General features: G+C 35.5%; 5 protein-coding genes across 5 annotated transcripts; 3 read left to right on the top strand and 2 right to left on the bottom strand.

The window, feature by feature from the left end:
- Positions 1-102: 102 nt before the first annotated feature.
- Positions 103-7,523, top strand: GCK72_022754 (uncharacterized protein; the record flags this gene model as incomplete). The annotated part of the gene is made up of 7 exons (XM_053735042.1): positions 103-112; positions 3,072-3,167; positions 3,222-3,317; positions 3,368-3,451; positions 3,499-3,648; positions 6,915-7,150; positions 7,452-7,523. The coding sequence occupies 7 exons, from the start codon at positions 103-105 to the stop codon at positions 7,521-7,523; spliced, it is 744 nt and encodes a 247-aa protein (XP_053578608.1).
- On the bottom strand, positions 4,239-8,316 carry GCK72_022753 (uncharacterized protein; the record flags this gene model as incomplete). The annotated part of the gene is made up of 5 exons (XM_003096012.2): positions 4,239-4,316; positions 4,360-4,477; positions 4,523-4,613; positions 4,665-4,806; positions 8,227-8,316. The coding sequence occupies 5 exons, from the start codon at positions 8,314-8,316 to the stop codon at positions 4,239-4,241; spliced, it is 519 nt and encodes a 172-aa protein (XP_003096060.2).
- Positions 8,317-8,924: 608 nt separating this feature from the next.
- On the top strand, positions 8,925-11,379 carry GCK72_022752 (uncharacterized protein; the record flags this gene model as incomplete). Its single annotated transcript, XM_053735041.1, has 3 exons — positions 8,925-9,020; positions 9,076-9,270; positions 11,320-11,379. 3 exons carry the CDS (start codon positions 8,925-8,927, stop codon positions 11,377-11,379), a joined length of 351 nt encoding a protein of 116 aa, XP_053578607.1.
- Positions 11,380-16,163: 4,784 nt separating this feature from the next.
- GCK72_022751 (uncharacterized protein) lies at positions 16,164-17,366 on the bottom strand (the record flags this gene model as incomplete). Its single annotated transcript, XM_053735040.1, has 5 exons — positions 16,164-16,193; positions 16,240-16,417; positions 16,462-16,541; positions 16,584-16,643; positions 17,346-17,366. The coding sequence occupies 5 exons, from the start codon at positions 17,364-17,366 to the stop codon at positions 16,164-16,166; spliced, it is 369 nt and encodes a 122-aa protein (XP_053578606.1).
- Positions 17,367-17,617: 251 nt separating this feature from the next.
- GCK72_022750 (uncharacterized protein) lies at positions 17,618-17,914 on the top strand (the record flags this gene model as incomplete). Its single annotated transcript, XM_003095984.2, has 1 exon — positions 17,618-17,914. The coding sequence occupies one exon, from the start codon at positions 17,618-17,620 to the stop codon at positions 17,912-17,914; it is 297 nt and encodes a 98-aa protein (XP_003096032.2).
- Positions 17,915-22,893: the final 4,979 nt, after the last annotated feature.

Below are 22,893 nucleotides of genomic sequence, written 5' to 3'. Positions count from 1 at the left end.
CCCCTCTTCTCTATTTTTATTCAATTCTGAAATGCTTTTATTGTACTTTTTGTTGTTTTTCAACATCTGAAATAAGGTACGTTACGGTAAAGAATCAAAAAAATGGGAGTAAGTAAGTCATATTTTTTAAACTACAAGTAGACAAACATATCATTCATGGTGTACTCCAGGGCTGGGCAAATTGTTCGAGTGGTTAGATGAAAAAAGTACGACATTTGAAACATGGCTCAACTAAAATTGTGCAATCTAACAAAGTTACAACCGTGTTTCCATGTATTTTTAGTCTAAACTATATGTATTGTGTTTATTCCAAATATTAAAATATTGAAACACTCACTCAATTAATTTGCCCAGCCCTGATGTAAACACGAAAGAGTGGCCTTCAGGAAAAAAATAAGAATTTCGTAAAAGCTATACGTTTTCAAAACAAAATAATGGAACCTGGAAGATGAATTTTTAAAATTTCGACCATAATCAACTGTATTTGTTTAGTTATTTCATCTTTTATGAAGCGTTGTCTGTAAGATGAGGATTCCTCTTGGCACAGTTGCAAAAAGTTGTTTCAATCCAAACTCTTTTTACAGCATATATACTCCTATGGTAGTGATTCACAAACAATAAGTCACCAGTCCCCTATGACGTCATCCTAGGAAAATATGACCAATAATTGACTTTTCACCCAAAAATTCACAAAAATTTTAATTTTCCAGATAACTCTGCGAAACTTTCGGTACATGTTAGGAGTGTTCTTGACTACCTTTACACAAATTTCCAGCCCTCTAGACACCCCAGAAACCGTTCAAGTAAATTTAATTCTTATGTTTTATCAACTTTTCTCAAAAAATCCCTCTAGAAGCCATAAAATTTCAAATCGTATTCATATTCCCCGCAAAGTGTTCTATCAAATCCAATTAAAATCATCAAAAAGTGGGTGGACCATTTTGAGATATTTTGATTTTTTCAAAAATCACATAAGGGTCCCCCCTTATGAAAATTTTTTTTTGGTAAAAAATTTGAAAAAAAAATTTGTTACGAAAATGATTAGAATATTAATAACACACGTGAAGTAAACCAATTCCAAGATTTTACACCTCAGAAATTGGTTTGAACAGATTTCGTCATTTTCTTCATCAAAATTTTTACCCATTTTTTGACGTTTTCATCAATAATTTGTACAGAAGCCATAAAATTTCAACTGGTGTACTAAATTCCCGCAATATGTAACATACGATCCAGTTAAAATCATCAGAAAACAAGTGGACCATTTTGAGATATTTTCATTTATTTTGAAAATCACATAAGGGTCCCCCCCATGGAAAGAAAATTTTATCTAAAAAATAAGTCGACATTATTTTTATGTAAAAACGTTCAGAGCTTTGATTAAATATCACAAAATTATTTGTATAAAAGTTTTGAACGTTTTTACATAAAAATAATGTCGACTTATTTTTTAGATAAAATTTTCTTTCCATGGGGGGGACCCTTATGTGATTTTCAAAATAAATGAAAATATCTCAAAATGGTCCACTTGTTTTCTGATGATTTTAACTGGATCGTATGTTACATATTGCGGGAATTTAGTACACCAGTTGAAATTTTATGGCTTCTGTACAAATTATTGATGAAAACGTCAAAAAATGGGTAAAAATTTTGATGAAGAAAATGACGAAATCTGTTCAAACCAATTTCTGAGGTGTAAAATCTTGGAATTGGTTTACTTCACGTGTGTTATTAAAATTCTGATCATTTTCGTAACAAATTTTTTTTTCAAATTTCTTACCAAAAAAAATTTTCATAAGGGGGGACCCTTATGTGATTTTTGAAAAAAATCGAAATATCTCAAAATGGTCCACCCACTTTTTGATGATTCCAATTGGATTTGATAGAACACTTTACGGGGAATATGAATACGATTTAAAATTTTATGGCTTCTAGAGGGATTTTTTGAGAAAAGTTGATAAAACATAAAAATAAAATTTACTTGAACGGTTTCTGGGGTGTCTAGAGGGCTGGAAATTTGTGTAGAGGAGGTCAAGAACACTCCTAACATGTACCGAAAGTTTCGCAGAGTTATCTGGAAAATTAAAATTTTTGTGAATTTTTGGGTGAAAAGTCAATTATTGGTCATATTTTCCTATGATGACGTCATAGGGGACTGGTGACTTATTGTTTGTGAATCACTACCATAGGAGTATATATGCTGCAAAAAGAGTTCGGATTGAAACAACTTTTTGCAACTGTGCCAAGGCCTAACACAAACATTCTCACTATTACAGATAGTGCCTCTTATATGCACCCTGTAATATAAAGTTTTTTCTTCTTTTAGTGTGATTAGTATGATTTTTAAGTTCAGTGAGACACTATTTGTCTATTGAACATAGATAAGAAAACCAACAAAGAGCGGTTGGTGAGGTTGTATAGAAGGTCTTATCAGTTGGTATCGGAATTTGTTCAGTGCATGAAAACTGCTAAAAAAAAGATACTCCCATCATGAGAATTCAAAAAAACGTTACGATTCATGACAACTAAAATCCTATATCGTATTTCATTGAGATGCCAAGTAGACAAAACAACCCATCTGAAAAAAAACATTTCTATTTCCTTCTACTCTCTTCTTCCTTTACCTTATGTCTTTATCGGCCTGTTTAGATGTTTGTGTGAGTGTTTTTGTTCCCAGCCCCGTGGTGAGAACCGCGCCCCGCTGGTCGTACTTTATAATGGGAAGGCGACGATTCTTTCAAATATCATTTCATGATTTTCTCCCATCTTTGAGCGGCGTGTAGCTGTTCTACCCCAAACATTTGATTTTATTTGAATTCTAAATGGTGAGAAAAAAAATCGCAATATTATAATAGTTAGTAGCATTAAATGTCAAGCTTCTCACAATTTCGCATATTTTAAGTACATTTTGGACTAATTAGCCAAAATCTTTTTTTGGAATTATTTACAAATTATGTGAACAAAATCTCAATATAAAAACTAAATTTGTTTTTGTGGGGTAGCCAAATTTTCAGAAAAAGTTGATTTTTAGACAAAAAAAGTAGGAGATGTTCTATGATACGAAATTACAGCTCGAGAGATATTCTATGACGGAACCAGAATCGGTGGAACAATATGTCAGAATATTGACCCAAGTTATCTGACGGCTGTTGAAAAAGAGAAAATGGGTAAATTTTATTTCAAAATTGCGAAAGTAAATATTTACACATGTTTCTTTGCAGCGGAATTGAGAAGAAGTCAAGGGATTCCGGTCTTTGAAGGATACGATCCGGAGGCGTTGGTCAAAGTGAAGAATTTGATTGAACTGGAAGAAATCAGTAAGATACTCAATTAGAACTAACACAACAATTTCGATTCATGAGTTTAGACACCGCAATTGGAGAAGAGTCTGCTGCGTTGCGAGTGAACAATAGAACACTGACAAGATATAATGAGCAACTGAAATTGGACAGTAAGGAATTCAAATTTTAGAAATTCTCTAAAAATGACTGATTTTAGATAAAAACATGCGGCAATACTTCGTGAGCCAGCACGAAGCCGACACGGCCGCAAAGGATAAAGAAATCGAAAAACAAAAGGACGCAAAGAAGAAAGCGAAAGAGAAACTGAGAGCTGAGAGGAAGAACAATGAAATTTTTGTTGCACAGAGTGAGTTAAATTTTTTGGACATCAATAAGCATTTTTATTAGTTTCAGGAATTTCTGACATTTTACAACAATTACCATTTTCAGATTTCAAAGGAATGCATGATGATCACCTCCAGAATTTCTACCAAATGCTTACTACCGAGTTGAAGTCACGAGGAACAATATGTATAATAGTTTATCCAGGCTTTTTTTTGTTTTAATAAATTCTTCACAAAAAATAATTTATTTATTTCCCTAACACCCGTTCCTCCGTTGAGTAGGCATGTTTAGACCACCAGACCACTAGACCATCAACGTCATCATTGCGACTAGCCATATCTCGTGGAGAGGCAAGATAGTTCAGTATGTTTGGAGTATTATAAACACCGCTTCAATTGAACAGCTGGTATAAAAGTGACTCATGACAAGGACCGCACACGCAGACACCACCAGTGTTCTTTCATTTTTTTCTTTCCAGAAAATTCGAAAACACTATTCACTTTTGATGATTATGGTTCATTGGAATAAAAAAATGAAAATTTGACAAAATACGGAAGGGAAGCGGACAATAAATTGAGTTGAGAAAATCAATTAAAACCGGATGAAAAATTGTTAAAATGGAGCAATAGAATGTTGAACAACGTCAGAGGAAGACGATGACTGGCGATTCTTATCCTCATTTTTCTCTCGCTGAAAATAAAGAGTTAAAACTTGAAACTCTGTACAACCTTACTTTCGCAAAGAGTTCATGAGCATCTAGAGTAGCTTGGTACCTCGGCGATGGATCCTCAGGCATCTCAAACTCAGCAGCTCTCTTCCTCTTTCCAATTGTCTCTCGACATCGCCATATTCTGAAATAATAATTGCTTGTGAGGTATAACTCATAAATTACACACCTTTTTTGTTCAGCGGGGAGACTCTCATTATAAATGTCGAAAAGTTGCTTTGAATGGGGGATTCTGCTGACTACTTGAACTTTGTAGAATTCTGTAATTCAAGTTTTAGTACCTAGTTTACGCAAGACACTGTAAAACTTACTGAGGCTCTCGGTGTGTTTGTCATCGAATGGAGCCATCATATGTGCTATTGGAGCATCAGGAATGGGAGAGGTGTGAGCAGAGAAAGAAGTTGAAACTGATGGTCCTGGACTTTTTACAGAAGATGAACATGTAGGATTCAACTGAAATAAAGCATAGATGAAATAAGGTATAAAAAGTGAATCATCGACAACATACTTTAGCCTAAACAAACAAAAACCAAAAAAATCCATCAGAATTTTCACAGAATTCACTCGATAAAGCACGGAAAAGGTGATTGTTTTTAAAAAACTTATTTCATTCAAAATTGTAACTGCTATTCAATACGAGACAAAAATACATTTTCGAAACTAGTTTTTATGCTTTGTATGGGTGTTAATTTGACGCCATTGGTGAACTATGCTACTAACATAGCTAATGTAAGTTTCTTTCTTTTTTTCAATTTTTTTCTACTCACCATTTGGAATTCAAATAAAATCAAGAGTTTTCAGAAGGAAAACTTCAAAAGTTGAAGGTAGAACAGCTACATGCCGCTCAAGGTGAAGTGAAGGAAACAAATGTTGATTGAACGAGTCACTGTCTCCTCCGCATGAAGTATGACCAGCGGGGCGCTCTTTCATCACAAGACGGAAAGTGAACAACATGAAGGCGATTGCGAAACAAGGGGGGTAGAATAGAAGAAAAATAAAAAAGGAGAGTAGACGCGAATAGGAGAGTATTTTGTTCGATGGAGTGTTTTGTCTACTTTGCATCTAAAATTGTTACGAAATCCGGTTTAGGTTGTCATGAGCAGTAACGTTATTTCAGTTCTAATGACGTAAGTGTCTTTTTTCAAGCATTTTACATGTACAGATTTTCATATTTGAGGTCAGATTGTTCTCCGGCTCCAAAAAGTAACCACGAGCTATAGTTTGTTTGAAGTGATTTGAAACTCACCCCGAAAACTACAGTAACCCTGATTTTTGTAGTTTTCATCGCGAAGTTTGTTTCCCATTCTTTGAATTTCATGTTTTAGGACAGATTCTTCTAGCCAGTACCCACAAGCTATAGCTTAGAGTAATTTGCATCTATGCACAGAACAATCTTGTTTGCATATTTGTCAAATGACGGGCGGCCCGGCCCCCGCCAGGCCCGTCTTGTCAGGGATATGGGATTTTTGAGAAAAAGTTTCAATTTTTTTTTCAATTTTCAATTTTTCAAGCGGAAAATTGGCAAAAAGACAAACATATTACTCTATGAGAAAACTCTGAGTTCATCTTAGTACACCTTTAATCAAATTCGGAAAAAAATTTGAAAAAAAATTGAAAAAAAAAATCCCTCCAAAAGGACGGGCCTGACCGGCCCTTGACAAGTATGCTTGTTTGTGATTTTCTGCGCAGTTACTGTTATCAGACTTATCGAAAAATAGACTAGGCTGAACTTAAAAAAAGCAAACATTTTCTTTAAAATGTATATTTTTAATTTGACACTTTTCGCTACGAATCGATAATTGTGGGTGAAAACATTTTCCAAAAACCTACTTATTTTTATTCATAATTGACTTTCAGTTGATATAATTCGTAAAAATGCTTCAAAATTCCTCTTGATCAAGGTTTTAGACCTGTCATCTCATAGTGTGTGATGCAAGTGCGCTCCGCTGAATAACCCAATAACTCCCGTTTTGAGCGAAAAAATACATTTTCCAGGAACATTCGGAATTTTCACTACTTTCTTCTGATTTTTTGTGTGGTTTTTGAGGTTATCTTCCATATTTCTTGTCAAAATTGGCTGTTTTTTCCTATTTTCGCTGTAACACGTCAAGTTTCTTCCCTATTTGTTAGTATTTCTCAAAAACTAAAATTTTACAGTTTTCAATGCCGAAGCCGTCTGGGCGACACAACAACAACGACAGCATCAAGTATTTTTTGTTGAAAAGTTAAGGATCCTAAGAAGTTGCAATTTCTGGTGAGCAAATTATCCTTTTCCACTCTTAATTAGCTATTTCCATGGCCTGTGCTAGATTTATCGATTTTCAGCTTACCTTTTGAATTTTTCGAAGTTTTTGTTTGTTTTTCGTCAAATTTTGCATTAATTTAAATTGAAAAATAAGTTTTCACCGTTTTTTCATTGTTTCCAACTTTCAATTAGCTGTCGCCGGCGTCTTGTTTCGATTCATCGATTTTAGGTGATTTTTCGTATTTTAGCATAATAACTGTAGAAATTATTTTGATGTTTGAATAATTTTGAACGCCTTATCATTAACGTGTTTCAGAGTGGACCAGAATTCTTCATCCGGAATTCGATACCATTGAAGACGATGTATTTGCTACAAATGAAGCAAACAATATCACTGAAGCTGAAGAGAGCCAAAATCCTTGCTCGATAAAGACAAGGAAGCGCCACGAAGGAATTTCCGCAAGTATTTCGAATTTTCCGAAAGTTCGAAAAATTAGTTCGGACAATCCCACGCAATACTGCTTCAAGTCAGCGTTGGAGACACGTGCCAAGGTGAGTTTTTGAAATTTACTTTTCCATATGATGAATTCCGTTTTTCTGAGACTTTTTGCGCCTGGAATACGCCTAGAAGATGCGATGAAGATTGCGAAGAGACGAACGCGGATCGAAAGAGTACCGACGACTGGGATGCTTGGGACATTGGAAAAATTTGAATTGGAGAATCCATGGACTGCAAGGTGAAGTGAATCTCCAATTAATTTATTTTCTGTTAAATGTATTTCTACCGTCTATTTATTGTGTTTCTCTATACAACGTTTGTTAATAGTAAAAATACTCTAATTTTTTTACACAGCCATGGACAACATTCGAAGATATGCTAAAGACTTTCAAGGACAAATGTCATGTTGCGTTGAATGTTGCATAATCAGATGAATAGCAAATAGGAGAAGGAACGTGGACTGATTGCGTCAGCGCCCAAGAAGGTTGTTCGGCTCCGCCCAAAGTTCTCAATAACATATCTTGATAGTATCTGTTATAAACAATCCAGGCTGACTACTGAATGACGGCCGGCGAATTGCGTTTTGATTGTTATTGAATTCTAATTCTTCTTCTGATTTTTAACTGTAACTCTAAACTTTTTGAGGTAAGAGTGTTTGATTGTGCTTGGCAAATTTTGATTAGTTTAAATGAATTCTTAAAATATTTCAAAACTAGTTTTTAAGCTTTGTTTTTTACCAATTATTCGGATTTTTTAGGGCAAAAATGATTAGTTGAATGTTTCTGATAATTAGAAGCACCCGTCATTTGTTCATAAATAAGTTTGGGTTTAAAAAAAAATTGGAACTTAATTTAGTAAACTGCGACTCGTCATAAAATGTTTACTTTGTTTTCATCGCTTTTTGCATCAAGTGTTGAGCAGGAATGGCTCTTACTTTTTTGAAAATAATCACTTTAGAAATTCACCATTTTCGGTTTTGTGTAGTTTCAATGCATTTAACCAACTTTCTGAGTTTACGCTTTCTGTAAGGCATATAAAGAGAAACCGGTTTCCTCTGTCGAAATGCACATGTAAAAGTCAGCTAACAAGGATAACAAATGCAACGTTGTCGCAAATGTCCGTTACTCACCCGGTTATAGTTCTGAACACCACATTCATTTCCACATTCTTTAGCCTCCCTCCTCTCCTCTGCATAGGTGTTAATTGCACGTTCTCCCATCTGGCAAAAATAACATTTCATTGATATATTAATTAAGTGGATAAGTGCTATATGTAAACAAAGAAAGATGGTTGAAAAACCCCAGATACGCATCTAATCACATAATGGTTGCTTAATATTACACTTGTGTTGTATAAATGAGCAGTCACGTTGGAAGACAGTCTTCTGCGTTCATATACTCACAAAGAAGACCACGCCCACTGCTCGTAGACGGTTTCCGTCATCTAGATGTAGTATTCTTGTCCATAGAGAGCCTACTGGATGGCCTTCGAAAAAATGTATCCTGATTTTTACTGAATTCTCATTGTAATTAACTTATTGTTAAATTATTCTTTCGTTTTAAAGGTAAGACTTTCTGATTGAAAAGTGTTTAACTCCCTTCCCGTAACCCATCATTTGGGTAAGCCGACTGTCTAGCCGTTTTCGAAACTAAAAAATTCGCTAAATCTTAAATCTAGATGCATATTTTGGTAGTTGACAATTTTTTGATAGCTTGCCCAGGTTTAGAAGCAAATGGGATAAGTCATCGCACCTGAGCACGTTTTCTACCTTACGTATGAGACTACTCATATCTTTTCTATTTTCAGACTATCTAGTAGTGCCTCAACATGTCAACTACAGATGTACCAGATGCTATAAGCATTTTGAAACTCGTGATGTACATGGAAGACTTCGCAGATGGCGAGAGTCGAAGTGATAATAATGTAAGTGATAATTTAATATCAAGGTCAGAGAGCATTTCACAATTAATACTTGCAGCCAGCACCACTAGTCAAGAACTCGCAGTTACCACCTCCACTAGTCGAGATAACTTTCGTGGTGCCGGGAAGTTCAGAGAACGATGTCTCAAAATGGCCTGCTACCGCCTCCTACGAATACATCGCACAGAATTGTGAAGGTGAAGGTCTCACTACTACTGCGAAGAAATCGATCGAGAAAGGAGCCAAAAGCAAGGTATGTTTTCAGGCCAATACTGAATGCGTATTGATATTTTTGGGTACATACTTTTTGGGTAACCGTTTCTATTTCTTTTTGAAATTATTTCAAAACGCTATACTCACTAGGGGAGGTCATAGATTTGGTCTGGAAATAGGGATCGTGACTTATATCATTGGAAAGCTGAGAAAAAACTGATCACAAGTTTATTATCGGTTTTTGCTCTTGAGGCCTGGTATTTGAGAAAAACAAGGTCAAAGTTGGAAAAATGACAAATTATTGCCTTTTTAACACGCGAAAATTGCAAAAAATTCAAAGTTTTTTTGCGTTTCAGAAAGGCAATAACTTTTCATTTTCTAACTTTGATTTTGTTCTTATCGAATACCAGGCCTGGAGGGCAAAAACGGAATTTATATTTGAAATCAGCTTTTTCTCAGCTTTCCAAAGATATAGGTCACAGAAACCAGTTCAGCATAATTTTTACTTTGAAAAGGTATTTTGCAAAATTTTGACACAAAAACACACCAACTCCAAAAAAATAAGTTTTTAGTTATATTTACTTTTCTCTTTTAGATGCTCCAGAGCCGATGTTGACTCAAAGTATGCGAACATCAACATTTTGAACCAATGCATCACTTGCGAGTTATTCATTGGAAACGAAATTTTTTTTGTGTTCTATCCACCTCATTCGTATATTTTTTCATCCTGTTATGTTTGCCTATCCTCAACTTTTGAAATCGAATAAATCAGCATTCCTTCTTTCAATTGTCCATTTTTATTTGTATATTTCTTTATAAATATGTACACAGGCATGAACAAGCAGAAGCATTAGATTGATATCTCGTTTGTTCAATCAATTTTTACTGCCAATCGTACAACCAGACTTCGACCCGCACCGGTGCCATAGTTCGATTTTTGAGCTGTCGCCTTAAAGTTATCAGATTTCTCCAGGAAGTATCAGTACTGTCAACTAAAAAATGAAGTTCTACTCTTAATGATTCATTGAAATCTATTATACTTGATGGTACAATCAGTATTATTATCACACACTTTCAAAATTGGACAATTTTAACTGAAACCGGTCATAGTCGGTACTGTATATTACGCCCGTTCTTCTTTTGAACATGACATTGTTAGTTTGAATGATTCTTCTTAACTTTGGGTATTTCTGTTAACAATTACATTAGCCCAAATAGTTTTTTCAGAATATCATTCCCTCGGCGGGGTATGCGCCAAACGACATCCGGTGATCTCTTTGTGAAATTTGCACACGGGTTGAAAATACATGAACAAATCAGTGAACCAGAACAACAAATACATCGTTAAAACCAGTCGCCAGTGTTCGTTATTCAACCGGTAATAGTTCTGAGTAGCATTCTTCTCCGCATTCTTCCGCCTCTCTCCTCTCCTATGCGTAGGTGTTAATTGCACGTTCTCCCATCTGGCAACAATTACATCTTATTGATATATTAATTAAGTGGATAAGTGTCATATGTAAACAAAGAAAGATGGTTGAAAAACCCCAGATACGCATCTAATCACATAATGGTTCCTTAATATTACACTTATGTTGTATAAATGAGTGACAGATGGGGCAGACACAATGAAAGAGTGTCTTCTGCGTTCAAATACTCACAAAGAAGACCACGCCCACTGCTCGTAGACGGTTTCCGTCATCTAGATTTAGTATTCTTGTCCATAGAGGGCCTACTGGATGGCCTTCGAAAAAATGTATCCTGATTTTTACTGAATTCTCACTGTGACTAACTTATTGTTACATTATTTTTTCGTTTTAAAGGTGAGATTTTTGATTGAGAATTGTGTAAATCCCTTCCCGTATTTTTGTATACATATATAATCTACCATAACCCATCCACCCGGCGTTGGGTAAGCCGACTGTCTAGCCGCTTACGGTACTAAGAAATCCGCTAATTCTGAAATCTATATTAACACATATTTTGGTAGTTAAAAATGTTTTGATAGCTAGTCCAAGTTTAGAAGGGAAGTTAACAATTCGGGGGTATTCAACTATACATTTCTTAATAATTCTGAACTGAATAATTCCAGAACATCGAAAATGCTAAAAAATCCGTTTTGGAACGAGCATTTTCAATGAACAACGGATAACAAACGGAAAATGAAAATGGACTACAAGAAGGTCAAATCTTTGAAAAAAGAGAGAAAGGAGGAACCGAAATAGAGAAGAACAAGAGACGAGGCATTGGAAATGGAAGCGATGCCGAAAAGACAGAAATGTGACCAGGAAAGACCATCGACGTCTAAGGTAAGCGTTATCATAGTAAGAGGCGATGCCTAATTTCTAGAAGGCGCAAAGGAGCATGGTGTCCAAAGCGTCACTTGAATTTATATCAAATAATCAACTGGATCATGATAAGAGCTACATTTTTGTAGTTTCCAATTTTTTAATAGTCTCAAAGAGTCGATAGATATAAGCGTAAGAAGATAGGAAAGTCAACCATCTTCTGGTATCTGAAGATATGCGGCAAGGAGATGGGGAGAAAGATCGCAGGCTTTGCTCCGTCTGTATTTTCAGAACCGACAGAGCTAGAAAAATATTGTTAACTAGTGAAAGCTTCAGAATTTTTTTTCTATGCTTTTGTAGTTGACAGTTTTTAGATATCATATAGCTGGTGGGAGATATCAATGTTAAAAGATGAACGTCTAGTAAGAGTAAGATAAGAAAAAGGAGCTTGTTTGTATGTTAAAACGGGCGGGAAACAATTAGTCAACGAGAAAATAGTCTTTAATTTTATATTATATTTAGGCTATTCTAGCCTATCCCATCCAGACCTCTAAACTCCTAAACCCCGCCACCTCTGTGGTTAAGGACGCCTTAAAAATTATCTATTTTTGTAAACTCCGCCCTGTCTGAATATTGGACGAGGTTTTCTTTCTCGAGGTGTGACGCCTATTGTGTCGTAGTGTATAATTAGTCTATTCTTTTGACCCTTGAAAAGCGCGACACCTGATGAACACCTGTAGGAGTGGGAGGGACCACTTTGTTATAGTGCAGCTATTGTGTCGGAGTGTATAATTAGTCTATCCTTTTGACCCTTGAAAAGCGCGACACCTAATGAACACCTGTAGGAGTGGGAGGGACCACTTTGTTATAGTGCACCTATTGTGTCGGAGTGTATAATTAGTCTATCCTTTTGACCCTTGAAAAGCGCGACATCTAATGAGCACCTGTAGGAGTGGGAGGGACCACTTTGTTATAGTGCTTTACATTCGACATTTTTCAGTGTCGGATTTTTTGGTCAAAAGTGGGTGGGCCGTTATATGTGCCTGCTAGGGTAAGTTGTTCATTTTTAGATTTTGTTCGGCAATTTTTTTTTCACATACTTTTCTTTCAGTGTTTCCTTGTGATGGCTGAGACCTTACTTCAATATTTGGACCGCGTGTGTCCCCATTGGGAAACCATGGGGACACGCGTGGTCAACGCGCGCCTCAACCAAATAGGCTGGGTGAAAATTTATTTTTTACACCGTACAAGAGACTTAGTCCCAGGAAATATCATAATTGAGAGGTTCAAGTAAGTTTGTCGTGCCGTATTACTCATAAATTATTTTTGTATATTGCAGTTCTCGCGTGGCCATGTTCTTTTATCGTCCCATGAGAGAATATATAACGATTGAAGAGTATTTTATGATACGATATGGACGAAGACTAACAGCTGCTAATCGCCCGGTCATAAGAATCATCCCACGAAACATCCTTGAAGAGGAGGAAGTGAAGGTCGAAAATTTATATCCTATGGAGGTAATCTCTATTGAATAATGTTTATGAACATTTCTTTTTTGATTGTCAAAAAAAGACCGGCTGGTCCAAGTATCCTAACCTTTTTTAAATAGTGTGCATATAATATAACTTTTTTTCATGGAATTCCATGTTTTTTTTTAAATAAAACATCAAAAAACAGTTTCTATTCAAATACTTTTTATTCAGATGAAAAAAGAAAATCAGGTTTCCAATTGCTTGAGCCAATCATGGTACTCTAGAAGTCCATCAGGGTAGTTTCTTTCCAGAAATTCATAGATTCTGAAAATAGACATTTTACATTTAACAAACGAGAAAATGAAACGAACCTTGATAGCTTAACGGTTCGTTCATAATTCAGCAACTTTAAACACATTTTCAACATGTTTTATTGAACACTTGTTATTTCACAATTGTTCCATATTTCGTAATTCTCACATGTTTTCACATCATTGGGGTATTTCGAAAACTAGGTTTAGAGATCCGGGGGTATATATATACAAACAGTACTCAATTTTTCATTATTTTAATATTTTTAGTTACAGGTAGGTGTAAATCAAAATAGTGTAAAGGTGAAATAACATGAAATTAATAATATCGAAATATTATTTGATTTATGATATCAAAAAACAAATTCACACATTTTGAAACATTTTATATCATATCATACTGTATTTTCCAGATTCACTGAAAAAAATTATTTTAAGACATCCCTTAACCATATGATGACGTGGCAAAGTTATAACACAGGGGGCGGAGTTTACAAAAACAGATGATTTTTAAGGCGTCCTTAACCACATAGGGCTATTCTAGCCTAAATCCAATCCAGACCCCTAAACCCCGCCCCCTATGTGGTTAAGGACGCCTTAAAAATCATCTGTTTACTACTAATAACTCGATGAAAACGGAATGGCTTGAATGTGTTGCATTTCATGTTGGAATTCTGGAAAGAAGGATTCCGGTGGAAGAGAAGCCCCAGCACCTCAAAAAGGAATTCCGAAAGATCTATGGAAGAAGTCCAACAAAATACACAGAAAGAGTGATCTACGTGTTCCAACGTTATGTTTTTTGACATCTCAACTATTTTTGTATGATTATTTTATGCACTATCCCTTATCTAATAAACTTCTTTATGACAATTGTTTTCTTCAATAAATGTATATCAAAGAATCCAAACCACTCCCGCACAGCCATGCACAGGTTGGAAGTCGAATACCCAATACGAGGTAAATATTCTTCTTCGTGAGTATTTGAACGCAGAAAACTGTCTTTTCTTGATATTTCCCCATCTGTTACTCATTTATGAAAAACCAGCCTGTCTCCCTCGCCTTCGGCGGTTGAGCCGGCTGGTATCTCCTCATTCACGTGGGCACCTCTTTTCAAATGTGCCCGCTTGGCCGAGTGGTCTAAAGCGGCGGTCGTTGTCCAAAGCACGCCAGTTCGGTTTTGCCCGCTGGCTCAGTTTCTCTTCTCTTTCCAAAACCGCTGCGGACAGTGCCTCAGACAACGCCCAACTGTCTTTTATATATAAGAATGATAATTGTAATATTAAGGTAATATTCAGAGATAAGATGTATATCTTGAATTTTTCAACCATCTCTCTTTGTTTCAATATGGCATTTATTTATTTAATTACCAGCCTGGCTGCCGCGCCTTCGGCGTTTCATCCGGCTGGCCTCCCCTTATTTTCGTTTTCACTTTCTCAAAAATCTGTCCGCGTGGCCGAGTGGTCTAAGGCGGCGGTCTCTGCGCAAAGAGCGCAAGTTCGATTTTGGCCCCGGCCGTCTTTCTTTCTCATTTCTCAAAATTTGCGGACATTGGGACAGATGGACAGACTCCCCATGCGTTTTATATATAAGAATGATTGTATCAATAAGATGAAATTGTTGCCAGATGGGAAAATGTGCAATTAACACCTATGCATGGGAAAGGAGGAGTTTGAAGAATGCGGAGAACAATGTAGTGTTCAGAACAATAACCGGTTCAGTAACAAACATTGACGACTGGTTTCAACGTTGAATTCGTTATGCTTGTTTGCTGATTTATACATGTATTTTTCAAGTTTTAAAAAGCTGTCTCCGGGAGTCATTTGGCGCATACCCCACTGAAGGAATGATATTCCGCAAAAAACTATTTGGCCTTATCTAATTGTTGACAGAAATTCCTCAAAATTTAAAAAAGTCATTTGAAATAACAATGTCACGTTCTAGAGAAGAACGTTCGTAGAGTACAGTACCGCCTTTGACCGTTTTTAATTAAAATTGTCCATTTCAAAAGTGTGTGATGATAATACTGATTGTCGCATAAAATATAATAGATTTTAATGAATCATAAACATTCAGAGTAGAACTCCATTTTTATAGTTGAGAAATTACTTTGACGATATGTAACTTTCTAGGACGTGTCAATACAGAAAAGTGGTCAACTACAAAAATGGAGCGCATGGTTTGATCTGCATGACTCATGAAAAATTTACTGGACATGACAATCAGAATTACTATGGCGCGCTCTCAAAAGGGGACAACTTCAACTTAAAACGGTCAAAGTCAATAACCTTTTGACCCGTACTGTAAGTTTCATTTCATGGCAGAAATCATTAGTGTGACATTGATCCCTAATGGATACACTCAAATTGTCTATATAAGAATTAATCCAACAAGTTGAGTGGAGTCGATAAAACGATTAATCAAGCATGTGACCACTTAGTTTCTCATGATTTATTCCTATTGATTGTAAACATCATTCAAACATTGTTTCTTGGCTACCTGCATTGCCATTAATTGTGTTTTCAAGGTTATTCTGTCTGTGCTCGGAAGGAAAAACGTCAGTAAATCTGTTTTTTTTTTTGGGATTTCAGTTCCTAACATTTTTGATTGAAAACACAAAAAAATCTAGAACAAAGTGTCCATATTTCATAATGAGGAAGTTTTCAAACTTCAACTTTAAAAATTGAAATTTTTAGAATCTGGGAAATTGATCCAAATAGTTATTTTACTAATTTTGAATTATTTGCATATTCTTACGTTTCATTATTTTTACCCTGTTTATTTTTTTAAAGTTTTAAATAAAATAATTAAACAATTAACACAAAAAATAATAATAGATTAGTGATAAAATGAAAATATTTCTTCGTTTCAGGTGTAGCTGCGGCAGTAGGTGGTGAGCTAAAATTATGAAGATTTTCTAAAGCTTGATTCACCTCGTGATTACCTGATCACGGCAAATGTTTGGACACGCTGGTGTGAGACGGAAGACCTCACGGCTGACGGATTCATTCAAGTTCGGCTTCTCTCTCACAATACTTCTGCTTTTTGTTGACCCTGGAAAATGGCTTATGCAATCCATAAAATATTTCAGCGTCAAAAGACTGATCCACCTCAACTGGTTCCTAAACTTCCGCAATACTGCACTTTCATTTTGTTCTATACTTACCGTGATTTTGTCTCTTTGCTCTTTCCATCTCTTCTTACCAAAATTTTGTTTCTCGAATCACTTCGGATTAGACGATCGACCTGAAAAAAGTTTTTTTTGAATTAAGATAAACTCATTGTTACCTTGTCGTAATCAATGCGTTGAAACACCGTAAGATTTGAACCACAATGAGCTTTTGCGATCTGGAATTAATACGTTTTTATTGTAAGATTTCATTTGGGAAAAATTAGTACTTTGCTTTTAATGGAATACTCGTCAAGAAAAATGATCAAAGCAATTTTTTGAAACTGTTCCAAGAGGAATCATCATCTTACAGACAACGTTTCTCAATTGAACTTATTCTAGGCAGCTGTCTAGTCCATATTCTGAATAATTTGAAAAATGAAACTCACCACAGTTTTTGCCACATTGTCCGGCAAATAGTTAATAAAATAATTAGATATGAATAAACACGAAACACTAGATTTCAAAGAAAATCAAGAATACATTATTATTTTGACCTTCATGCAGGGAGAAAGTCTGTGGGGGGGTATTGCAAATGAAAATGGGAGTAAAGTGACGAGAAGAGGACCAAGGGGGCGGAGTATAATGAGGAGGGAGTTAGACGAAGAGAGTAAATCACTCCTTTCTTTTCTCTCTAGCATACACACAAAACGACCAAATGGTCTTGCAGTGAGTAGTGCGGGCAGTGTACACACTGGGAATGAGGTCACCGGAGAAATACAACACGGAAAGGAGAAACACAGGGGGTATCAATATTTTTTGTTTCTCATCCAGTAAATCTCTAAACCTCTTTACAGTAATTTGTTTTCTGTTATGGAATTTAAATGAAACGATAGCATCCTAGATTACACAAAAGGTCTTGGTAACAACAATGCACAAACTGGAAGACATGTACCCAACATGAGGAATAAAACGACTCTTTTTTCACTTGTCACTCAACCATTATACATGAGTCAGTAAGACAAAGTTAAAAGGATGGTATGAGACAATGCTGAAGAAAGAAGTAGAAGAACGGGCGAGGTAGGGCCGCGGCCTCGGCCGGCCGCGAGAAAAAAAAAATGAAAAAGCTTTTTTCTGTGGAAACTTGCAGCTCGCGGAGCATCTCACAATTCAATCATTGCCTTCCTCGATTCCAATTTTCTCCACGTGGCCAATGAGAATTAGTATTCGAGACGCCTCCTGGGTCACCCTGACAACCCTTCTTACCTCCACTTCGTTTAGAATTGAGCTTGAGAACTCTCAATTGAAAAATGAGGATTTGGAGGAGATTCTGGAGAATTGGAAGACAGCTGGAGGACTTCAGAATCTGGAGTATCTTAAGATTTCATATAAGAAGATTGATGTTGAAGCAGATGAAACTGATGAGATTATTCAAAGTGATGATGGAGAGAAGAAAGCGATTATTTCTTGGAAAACGCGTTGTTTTGAGATGAAAGTCGAGAGAAAATAAACTATTTTACTTATTACTCCAGGAGAGATTATAAATATTGTTTTTCCTCAAGGTTTCCCTTCCATTTTTGTATCTCCTCTTTTTCTTCTCAATAAACCTGTTCCTGACATGGAATGTACTTTGATTGCCCCCCCTAAAGTACCGATTTTTTTTGCTCATTCGATGAGTTTTGCGAAGAATGTATGAGCCATAACGGGTTTTTCTGTGACGTGACCTGGTTTTTGAGAAATTGAGATTTTTCGAAAAAAAAGTTTTTTTTCGAAATTTTTAAAAAATCATATTTTTTCTCTGTCTAGAAGTGTTATTGAAAAAAAAGGTTTATGACATAAATGTAGCAAATTTCAAGTGCTTTAAGAATAAAAATTGAATTTGTTCAAAAAAAATTTTTTTGAGTGTGAAATTTTCCAAAAACTGACACCAACTCAAATTTTCGAAAATTTCAAACCGTTCTAAAAAAATTTAACGGGATTATTCATTTTTTTCCCGTTGAGGGTAAAAAGTGCAAAAGATGTACATTATTGTTATGCAAAAAAATTAGGGGGGTACCCCCCATTTACGAGAGAAATTTCGATTTGAATGCTTTTTTCAGTATACAAAAAGGGTCTGTAAGATAAGAGGTCAGAATTCTAGCAAGACATATATTTTGAGAAAACATAAAAGAAATTTTGTATTTTGATGATGCATTGTTGATTTTCTAGTGATTATCGTGCCGTCTAGTCAACTTTCCTTTTCACAAAATTTCATCAAAAATCATTAATTTTCAATGTTTTGAAACTTCAAACACTCATAACTTCTTCAAAACTGTGAGCAAGGAGTTGAAACTTCGGGAAAAAGTTTTTAAACGTGTTTTTGTTTGAAAAAATTAGTTTTGGTCTGTTTTTTGAACAACTTTTTTTTTTCGATTTTTCATAAGGGGGGACCACATGAAATTTCGGTTAGAAATGGGAAAAATTTTTTTTTTCCTAAAACGACCCTAAAATGTTTTCAAAAGATAATTTAAGCTTCAAAGCAACAGAAAACCGTCTTGGGTCGTTTTAGGAAAAAAAAAATTTTCCCATTTCTAACCGAAATTTCATGTGGTCCCCCCTTATGAAAAATCGAAAAAAAAATTTTGTCCAAAAAACAGACCAAAACTAATTTTTTCAAACAAGAACACGTTTAAAAACTTTTTCCCAAAGTTTCAACTCTTTGCTCACAGTTTTGAAGAAGTTATGAGTGTTTGAAGTTTCAAAACATTGAAAATTAATGATTTTTGATGAAATTTTGTGAAAAGGAAAGTTGACTAGACGGCACGATAATCTTTAGAAAATCAACAATGCATCATCAAAATAAAAAATTTCTTTTATGTTTTCTTAAAATATATGTCTTGCTAGAATTCTGACCTCTTATCTTACAGACCCTTTTTGTATACTGAAAAAAGCATTCAAATCGAAATTTCTCTCGTAAATGGGGGGTACCCCCCTAATTTTTTTGCATAACAATAATGTACATCTTTTGCATTTTTTACCCTCAACGGGAAAAAAATGAATAATCCCGTTAAATTTTTTTAGAACGGTTTGAAATTTTCGAAAATTTGAGTTGGTGTCAGTTTTTGGAAAATTTCACACTCAAAAAAATTTTTTTTGAACAAATTCAATTTTTATTCTTAAAGCACTTGAAATTTGCTACATTTATGTCATAAACCTTTTTTTTTCAATAACACTTCTAGACAGAGAAAAAATATGATTTTTTAAAAATTTCGAAAAAAAACTTTTTTTTCGAAAAATCTCAATTTCTCAAAAACCAGGTCACGTCACAGGAAAACCCGTTATGGCTCATATATTCTTCGCAAAACTCATCGAATGAGCAAAAAAAATCGGTACTTTAGGGGGGGGGGGGGGCAATCAAAGTACATTCCATGTGAGTCCAAACGTGTGATCTACTTCATTTACTCAAGATAAAAATAGGAAATCATAATATATCACTAGCTAACTAATGGGAAACTGCGGCCGCGAAAATTTGTCAATCTGCCAGAAAAACGACTTCACGAAACGTCAATCCCAGTATTTGTTTTAACAAAGCTTTTGACATCTTTATTGATAAATTGTCCAACTTCGAACTGTTTTCACTTTCCGAAATTGTACTCAAATCGTTAAAATTTACATTTTCCTTGAGAATCAAAACCAGGGCTATATTTTTGTAGTTGACAATTTTTGATAGCTCCTAAAAGGGCAAGAGAGCGTGCAAAACGAGGAGTGCGTCTCGTTTCTCTGCGTCTCCACTCCTTTTTCTCCTTCTCGCGCCGTTCAGCTACCATCTTTAAGCGCGTGTATCTTAAAAGTTGCGGAGATATCAAAAAGTTGTCAACTACAAAAATGTACTAAATTTTTTGTGGATCATTTTAGTGGTTGACAGCATTTTCTATCGATGTCTCCAAGTTGAAAAGAGAGAAAGTGAACAAGCGAAGGAAGTACAGACGAATACAATTCTAATGGTTCCAGCATTCTATCATCGTTGAACTCAAAAATCAATAACTATCTGTTGATATTCAAAAATAAAACTAACTGATTTTGTTCTGCAGGGAGACGAAACGTCAGATTAAGTAATAAATTGCTGAATCAAAGGATTTTCAGAACTTTGAGTTACTTATAGAAATTGATTCTGAGAAGATCCAATTCCTCTATAATTAAATCTAGATTTCGAGTGAACTTCCCCTATTATTAAGTACTATATTCTTTATTCATGTTGCCTTCTTTTGGTCAATGAACAGTGAGCAAAACATTTATTTTATTTTAATGATGATTATTGGTTAGATTTGACATTTGATTCAAGTTGGTCTTTTTAGTTTCACAAGTTCAGCATCAAAATTGAGATGGGGTGGAGTAGAAAAGTAAAAATACATACAAAGTAATGCTATAGATAGTAATACTTGAAGATGAGGTTGAGAAATATTGGAGAGGTTTCGGGATTATATGTAGGTGGGGAGTAGTATGGAGATGAAACAGAGAGCAAACTATCTTTAGGAAGGGAATCGAAATCATGTATAGTCACAGGGAAACATTGGAAAAGAGTATCGGGAAGGAGTGGAACTTAATGTAGTGCGAGTTTATCAATTTTTATGAAGCAACTGGATCAGGAGAGTATGGTGGTGTAAATCCTGGACGAGTTGGACGATCCTGAAAAAGATAGAAGAGACAGAACAGATAACATCAGTCACTGTTAACAAAATGTTATTCCGCTAGTGCCAATATTTTCTCTTTGGTTTTTCTCTAACAAGGGAAGTCTTTGGAGACGCCACTTTCAAACGACCTATAAATTTGGTTATAGGTATTTTCGACCACAAGGAGTCCATTTCTGCAGTCAAAATCTGCTAAATGTCTCTGTGAGCCGAGTTATGAGCTCTTAAACTTTTCATATGGGCAAGCTTTTTCACATGGAATTCCAAATCGGACGTATATACGCCACTGCACAGTTGAATTTGTGTTCCCCAGCGGTTTACCTGTGTTTGTAAGTTGCAAAAAAGAGAAAATCTAGCGTATACTGCTTGTCGATTTAGAATTTCATGTGAAAAAGCTTATCTATACGAAAAGTTTAAAAGCTCATAACTCGGCTCACAGAGACATTTAGCAGGTTTTGACTGCAGAAATGGACTCCCCGTGGTCGAAAATACCTATGACCAAATTTATAGGTCGTTTGAAAGTGGCGTCTCCAAAGACTTCCCTTGTAAGTGTTGCTAAACCAAGCCCCTAGAGAAAAAAAAGCTAAATCAGAATGAAAATAAGAATTTATAAAACTATGAAGAGTCCAAATGCTTAATCTCTGATCTACTAAATGCCCACGTGCGAAACTGAATGTTTTCGTACCGCGGCAGCTTCAGCAACTGGTCGTGAGGCAAGACCGTTCGGAAACAGAGAAAGACAAATTTCAATTTCCAAATTCAAAAGTTTTTACAACTTACGAAGAGAAACAATGATGATACTGAAAACAAATGACAACATACTGACTAGTGAGAGCAAAAAAATAGTGAAGAAGAGCTATTATCCGTAGTGGATGATATTCTGAATGAACTTACATTCAGCTTTTCAAAATATTGTTCAAATAAATAAACTAATAGAATCTAATACTCACTTTCAGTTCCATTTCACGTCAAGATCCCAAGTTTCAAAAAAGTATATTAAGAAAAAGTCAAGGTTTCACATTTTTCCCAAACCTATAAAAACTACATTATGATGTTTCTGAAACAAATAAGTCCGAAAACAAAACAACTCACCTTCAAAACATCCAAACAATTTGTAAAATATAACTAATTCAATAATAATCAGAAAGCAATTTGTCGGCCATCATTCAGTAGTTAGCCTTGGGGATAATGAGTGACTACATTCATATTTGAGATATATCCTCTATACACGGAACGGATCGTTCCGCCCATCTTTTTTCTATTTCTCTCATTCTCCATTCCTCTCATCACGCAACAGCTTTTTGTTCAAAAGTTGCACAAGCTCGGATTATGAAGCAAGGTGAATAACAACCGGCCAGCTGGGGTTGTTTTTCACTTTGGGGGTTGTTATTCACCTTTTGACTCTGCCAGCTGCTCCTTCTTCCCTATCCTTCCCCATTCTGTGTCGTGGATTACAGATGTGGCCACCTGCCCTTTTTCCTCACGATAGCTCATTCGATTCAACATTTATGGTGTTTGAAATTTAGTTCACTGGAGAAAGGGTATCCACTAGAAGAGCAGCAGGAGTGGTTGGGGCAGGGGCTTTATAGAAGATCTTATCAGTTAGTACCGCGAACTGTTCAGTACATGGAGAATGCTGAAAAATACAAACGTCATGGAAACTCAAAAAACTGAAAGAACTTTACGTTTCATGACAACGTAAACCGGATTTCGTAACAAATTGACTAGGGAAGGATCCCGAGTCGAGATGGAGTTACATGTCGAGATAGATATCGCTAGAACCGAAATTTTTCGTTGATTTCAAATCTGCGTTCCAATTTAG

The sequence above is a fragment of the Caenorhabditis remanei genome, chromosome X (assembly GCF_010183535.1).
Source record: "Caenorhabditis remanei strain PX506 chromosome X, whole genome shotgun sequence".
Lineage (NCBI taxonomy): Eukaryota > Metazoa > Nematoda > Chromadorea > Rhabditida > Rhabditidae > Caenorhabditis > Caenorhabditis remanei.
This window is presented reverse-complemented; position numbering and strand designations above follow the sequence as displayed.